Source organism: Populus alba, chromosome 15 (assembly GCF_005239225.2).
Source record: "Populus alba chromosome 15, ASM523922v2, whole genome shotgun sequence".
Lineage (NCBI taxonomy): Eukaryota > Viridiplantae > Streptophyta > Magnoliopsida > Malpighiales > Salicaceae > Populus > Populus alba.
In genome coordinates this window covers 14794346-14801532 of record NC_133298.1, presented here as the reverse complement: position 1 = coordinate 14801532, position 7187 = coordinate 14794346, and the positions used below count along the sequence as shown (strand labels likewise).

At 40.3% G+C, this 7187-nt stretch overlaps 1 protein-coding gene across 1 annotated transcript; it reads left to right on the top strand.

The window, feature by feature from the left end:
• Positions 1–714: 714 nt before the first annotated feature.
• Positions 715–5158, top strand: LOC118057459 (uncharacterized). The gene is made up of 2 exons (XM_035070040.2): positions 715–3978; positions 4451–5158. Exons 1-2 carry the CDS (start codon positions 1146–1148, stop codon positions 4957–4959), a joined length of 3342 nt encoding a protein of 1113 aa, XP_034925931.1. The 5' UTR covers positions 715–1145; the 3' UTR covers positions 4960–5158.
• Positions 5159–7187: the final 2029 nt, after the last annotated feature.

Genomic DNA, 7187 nt, shown 5'->3' with positions numbered 1-7187 from the left:
CGGGATCTGATTTTGTTGGTGGTTGCAGTGTCATTTTGTTAATAATATATGGATTTGATTTTTTATACGAGCATGCTTTTGAATAAAACTGTTTTCTATGATGGATCATGTCACAGATCGATCCCTTTTTCTGCCAATAGATTTCTCTAACTCTGGTTTAGATCTGAATCTCATCTCTTTCTGTTCTTATTGTTAATAATATGCGTTACTGTTCAAGACCCAATCTCTCTCCTCTCTCTCTCTCTGCAGAGCACTGCAATTTAACCTTCACCAGAATATTTTTATACGGAGCTTTTTATTTTTTTCCCCTGCAGCTTTTAATTGGGCTTTACAGTGAGAATCTGGGGAAAAGAGGGGCCTTTTGCAGATGATATGTTTGAATTCATGATGAAAAGAGAAAAAATAATCAAAATTCTAAGAATATTAGTGGTGTGTAGATTATAAGTTCAACTAACAGATGATCCCACTTCGAGCAACCAGCTCGGAGAGGTCTGTCAATCATTTTCATCGCAATATTTTGTGCCTACTTGGGTAATGATCTTTCTTTTCACATTCAAGCTACAAGTCATCTGCAGAAAATGCAAGAGTTGAGTGTCATCTGCAGAAAATACTGACGTTTTTTTTCGTTTTTTTCTTTGTTTTAATTTATTTTAATTATTTTAATGTATTAATAACAAACAAAAAAAAACCATTTCAAAGCATAAAAATAATTTAAAATGCAACTGTTACCATAATACTCCAAATAAGCTGCCGTTGCCAATAGATCTGTGGAAGCGAAGATGAAAAAGATTACACTAAAAAAGGTGTAAGACAAAGTCAGTTAACCCACCACCCATTGAAATTAAAAAGCAGTTATGTCTTCTCTTCCCCCCAACCTATTCTCTAACTCTGCTGTAAAGAAAAAAGAAATACTAAAGAAACCCATCTAAATTCCATTTCCTTGTGCAGAAAACATAGTGGCCTAGCTGTTTCTTGGATCCGGAGATTCTGGTCTGGGTTTCTTTCAATTTGTTTAATGCTATTACACGTCTACTGCTGTTTTTACTAATCTTGTAACAAAAGAACATTAGCCCGCAGGACATGATATGGTTCCTCCCATTGTCCCTCCTCCCTAGGCTCAAACCCTCTTCCTTTCTGCAGCTGTAATGCCTGTAAATCCATGGACCCTCTTTTCCTTCTTATTCCTCTCCTCTACCCTTGCACTTCTCTTTCCTTTTACAGCTTCTGCTCTCAACCAACAAGGAGAATCTCTTCTTTCATGGAAGAGAAGCTTGAATGGATCGCCTGAGGGGTTGGATAGTTGGGATTCAAGCAATGAAACTCCATGTGGATGGTTTGGAATCACTTGCAATCTCAACAATGAAGTTGTGTCGTTGGAGTTGAGGTATGTTGATTTGTTTGGAAAACCACCCTCCAATTTTACCTCACTGTTTTCCTTAAACAAGCTTATTCTGTCTGGAACCAATCTCACTGGTTCAATCCCAAAAGAGATTGGCACTGCTCTTCCTCAGTTGACTCACTTAGACTTGAGTGACAATGCCTTAACCGGCGAAATCCCAAGTGAGCTTTGTGTCTTGATCACGCTTGAAGAACTCCTTCTCAACTCAAATCAACTTGAGGGCTCCATTCCAATCGAAATCGGAAACCTCACTAGCTTGAAAAGGCTAATCCTCTATGACAATCAACTTAGTGGTTCCATGCCCAACACCATAGGCAAGTTGAGGTATCTCGAAGTGATTAGAGCTGGTGGAAACAAGAATCTCGAAGGCTCGTTACCTCAAGAAATTGGCAACTGCAGCAACTTGTTGATACTAGGCCTGGCAGAGACAAGCATCTCAGGTTTTCTCCCACCAAGCCTCGGCCTCCTTAAAAAACTTCAAACCATTGCCATTTACACTGCCCTCCTTTCCGGCCAAATCCCTCCAGAACTTGGTGACTGCACCGAGCTCCAGGACATATACCTTTATGAAAACACACTCACTGGATCAATCCCGAAAACATTAGGCCAACTCCAAAACCTTAAGAACCTACTGCTCTGGCAAAACAACTTGGTTGGTATCATCCCTCCAGAGCTCGGAAACTGCAACCAGATGTTGGTCGTTGACATATCAATGAATTCCTTAACCGGAAGCATTCCACAATCATTTGGCAATCTAACTGAACTTCAAGAATTCCAACTTAGCCTCAACCAAATCTCCGGAGTAATCCCTGCGCAACTTGGAAATTGCCAGAAGCTCACTCACATCGAACTCGACAACAATCAAATCAGTGGCTCAATCCCACCTGAAATAGGTAACTTATCAAACCTCACACTCTTTTACTTATGGCAGAACAGACTCGAAGGCAACATACCGCCTTCCATTTCCAACTGTCAAAATCTAGAAGCCATAGATTTATCCCAAAATGGCCTGGTGGGGCCTATTCCAAAAGGAGTTTTTCAGCTGAAGAAACTCAACAAGCTCTTGCTTCTTTCCAACAATCTCTCTGGTGAAATACCACCCGAGATTGGAAACTGCTCGTCTTTGATTCGTTTTCGAGCTAATAACAACAAGGTTTCCGGAACAATTCCACCCCAGATTGGAAATTTGAAGAATTTGAACTTCTTGGATCTCGGATCGAACCGGATAGCCGGAGACATCCCGGAAGAAATCTCGGGCTGTCAGAATCTCACATTTTTGGATTTGCATTCAAATGCTATATCTGGGAACTTGCCACAGAGTTTTAACAAGCTTGTTTCACTCCAGTTTGTTGATTTCTCCAATAACTTGATAGAAGGAACTTTGAGTGCAAGTCTTGGTTCGTTGAGTTCACTCACCAAGCTCGTTCTTGCTAAGAACAAGCTCTTAGGTTCCATTCCGAATCAACTCGGTTCCTGCTCCAAGTTACAGTTGTTGGACCTGAGTGGAAATCAGTTATCAGGGAACATTCCGTCGAGTGTTGGAAAGATTCCGTCACTGGAAATCGCTCTGAATCTCAGCTTGAATCAACTTAACGGAGAGATTCCGTCAGAGTTCACTGGGCTAACGAAGCTTGCCATTTTGGATTTTTCTTATAATAATCTATCTGGCGATCTTCAACATCTCGCAGCATTGCCAAATCTCGTCGTGCTTAATGTCTCGCACAATAATTTCTCGGGTCACGTGCCTGACACGCCCTTCTTCTCCAAGCTTCCTCTCAGTGTTCTTACCGGTAATCCCGCTCTTTGCTTCTCCGATAGCCAGTGTGATGGCGATGACAAGCGCGTGAAGCGAGGGGCGGCAGCACGTGTGACAATGGTGGTGCTGCTGTGCACGGCGTGTGCTCTTCTTTTGGCAGCGCTCTACAATATCCTGGGAAGCAAAAGGCATGGCCGTGGGGCCCAAGAGTGCGATCGTGATGACGACTTGGAGATGAGTCCGCCTTGGGAAGTGACTTTATACCAGAAACTAGACTTGTCAATTGCTGATGTGGCACGATCGTTGACAGCTGGCAATGTGATCGGGCGAGGCCGGTCCGGGGTGGTGTATAAGGTTGCCATCCCGTCAGGACTGATGGTGGCAGTTAAGAGGTTTAAGTCAACAGAGAAGATTTCAGCAGCATCATTTTCATCCGAGATTGCTACGTTGGCCATAATTCGGCACCGGAATATCGTCCGGTTACTCGGGTGGGGAGCAAACCAAAAAACAAAGCTGTTGTTTTATGATTACATGGCTAATGGCACGTTAGGGACATTGTTACATGAAGGGAATGATGTTGGGTTGGTGGAGTGGGAGATGAGGATCAAGATCGCATTGGGGGTGGCAGAGGGGCTAGCTTACTTGCACCATGATTGCGTGCCACCGATTTTGCACCGAGATGTGAAATCTCATAATATCTTGCTTGGTGACCGGTATGAGGCATGTTTAGCCGATTTCGGGCTCGCTAGGGTGGTTGAAGACGAGCATGGATCATTCTCTGCAAGTCCACAATTTGCAGGGTCCTATGGATACATTGCACCAGGTGAGTTTTCATTTTTCACTCTCACTCGATTGTGATAATTGGCATTTTTTTTAACTTCTCTTGAGTGATTATTGGACACTTAATTGGAATAGGATGAGACAAATCTTCGATTATGAGAGAACCAGTTTGGGATTAGTTATGATGGAGACTTAAAGCAAGGTTAGGAGATGGGTTTAGCATGTGTAAGCATCACAAGGCCTTGGTTGTAATTAGGTAGCAAAATCACATCAGGCATGCCACCAAGTTGTTTAATTTGTTTTGTTCGTGACTTGTTATATTCATAGGCAACCGGCAAAAGGTTTGCATGCACAAAGAATACCACTTTTAGCAAAAAGTTTCTGCTTCGAGTGCAATGCCATTCACCCTGCATCAATCCCTGTTTCCATTGCTGCAATATTGCCCTGTTTCCATTGCGCACTTCTGTTTATCTTGCAGACACGATAATTTGTCTTTCAATGTGCTTCAATTGCAGAGTACGCTTGCATGCTTAGAATCACTGAAAAGAGTGATGTCTATAGCTATGGAGTAGTCCTTCTAGAGATAATAACGGGGAAACAGCCGGTGGATCCGTCATTCCCGGATGGCCAACATGTTGTCCAATGGGCCAGAGACCACCTGAAGTGCAAGAAGGACCCAGTTGAAATACTTGATCCTAAACTGCAAGGCCACCCAGACACACAGATACAGGAAATGCTTCAAGCTCTTGGAATCTCTCTTCTTTGCACAAGCAATCGCGCTGAAGATCGACCGACAATGAAAGATGTGGCAGTATTATTAAGGGAGATTCGACAAGAACCGACTGTAGGAAGCGACGCCCACAAGCCGACCAACAAATCATCGAATATGATGGGAAGCAATCCATCGTATTCATCATCCTCGGTGACCCCAGCTCAATTGTTGATGCTTCAACAAGGGTCTTCTCGTTGCTCGCTCGCTTACTCATCTTCATCACCTAGCATCGCGTCAAGCGCTAATCAATAACAAACTCCTTGTGTAGCATCGAGATTTATTCTAGCATCAGTATTGTTTCTTAGAATAGGGAAATGCATAAGGTGTTAGCACCACAAGGGTGTTATTGCATTGATCAGTAACCAGGTACCAAGATGATAAACTTGAGTACATAGAAATTTGCATTCATTGTCTCTACTCTCTAGTAAATGGTGTTAATTATTGTGATTAACCTGTTATATAGACAATATTTTAAACAATGAAAGATACGAGCAAGCATTGACAAAGAAGTGACAGGGAGAGAGGAGGAGGGGGGTACATATCTTGCTTCAATGTGAAGTCATTTTCCATAATTTCTGTGGGGAGGAGGATGTGGATGTATTGATTAATATGTGTGTGGTGTGGTGTTGTTTCCGTGAGGTTTTTAAAGCGTTTTCGAGGATGATTTTGCTTTAGGGATGCAAAATACAGAGACAGATACGTGTATGTGTGGGCATAGGGAAATGTGGGGTAATCATTGAGGCTGTCATCTCGAATTGAAGTAGCCTCTCTCTCTCTCTCTCTCCCTGTCGACCATCGAGGATAAGAGAGCTTCTTCCTTGGTTTCATGCATCTGTCAAGGTCCCTACCACGTGAAGATGAAATAATAGAATTATAGGAAAGTACTAACTGGACATACAGAGACAAGGCATAAAAAGTAGAAGTCCTCGGAATCAACCAACACCAAGGTGGCTGCCTGCCTCGTGAAAATAAATTTTTTTACTGAATCTATTGTAAGAAACTGGTAGGGAATGGTAAGTACTTGACCTCTTCTCGTTTAGTTTCCTTAGGTGGGGCAAAGCAAGATGTCTTCAGAAATCTCCCCGTCCCTCTGTGTTTTTCAGAGAGAATTCCAGGCTAGGAAGCCACTGGCAGGAGGAGTGACGGTGTTTCCACCACATACCAACAATGAAACGCCACAAAGGTGGGTTCTGCCGAGGAAAGATACAACTGCGGTTGTGTTTTTCTCTGTGCTCACATGCGCACATGCAAGTTAACACAAAATACAGAAAGCTTGAAACCCATTAACAGAGGCTTCTTTCAAATTTGCTGAACTTTTCGTCTCCTTTTTTTGTTTTATTTTGTTATGTAAGATTCCTGAAGGAGATGATGAGACTAATATTTTTGTAAGGCTGCAAGGTCCATCCACATGCATTGGGGGGTCCCACAAGACGCTCTGGTTTTTAAAATAATGGTCGGTGATAATGATCACTCTCAATACGCTTTGCCATTTCGACGCTCGGTTTGGGCTACGTAAAGAGATGATGAATTTGGAATCGGCACCTTCTGGTTGAATTCGGAGGAAGAAAAATCCTCTACTTGGAATTTAGTTCGACTAAAAAATTCAGACTGGTCCAAACTCTGATAAGTTAAATCTCAATAATTGCTCTGCAGACCGAAAAGAGAACACTTGAACACCCTTTAAATTAATTAATTTTTTTAAAAAAAAAAAACTATAACAGAACCTGCTCTTACTCGTGAATTTGTCTTTGTATACTGGAGTTTTTTTTTTTCTTTTTTGATATGTGATTTTATAAACTGTGTTATTTTTTAAATTAAATTTTCAATTGTTCTATTTATTCAATATTTTATTCCAACTAGACTATTTTTTTTTATAAAAAAAAACCTTATATGTTGTGCATGACACTATGTCACTATTCATTCTATAATGCCTTTCTTTCTCTCCTCGAACTTTATCTCTTTGTTATTTTCATCATTATACTTGATGTTTGCATTGTCTCGTATGTGTGAGGTCTTTGAGAGTGTTCGTGGAAGTTTTCTTTATTAATTAGATTATGTTTGTCTTTGTAGATATGCTGTGTTTAAAAAAGAAATTATTTTTTTTTAGATGTTATTGGATTATTATGATAGGATGATATTAAAAATAAATTTTAAAAAATAAAAAATATATATTATTTTAATATATTTCCAAGTAAAAAACAGTTTAAAAACTAATAATTACCACAATATTAAATATTATCTTAACCAACCATCGGTTTTATGAAAAAAAATATATTGTTGCTGAGGAAAAAAAATAGGGAACAAAAATTGAGAAACAAAAAATAAATATTTTATTTTTAATGTTCAAGGGGTGCAAAAAACTACAATTTAGTCATTGAAGTTTATATATATACACATAGCTCCTATTATGTGAGGATTTTATGTTTTTAGATTCTAACCTTTATTATTATAATTAATTATTTTATGTTTCACTTCATGTA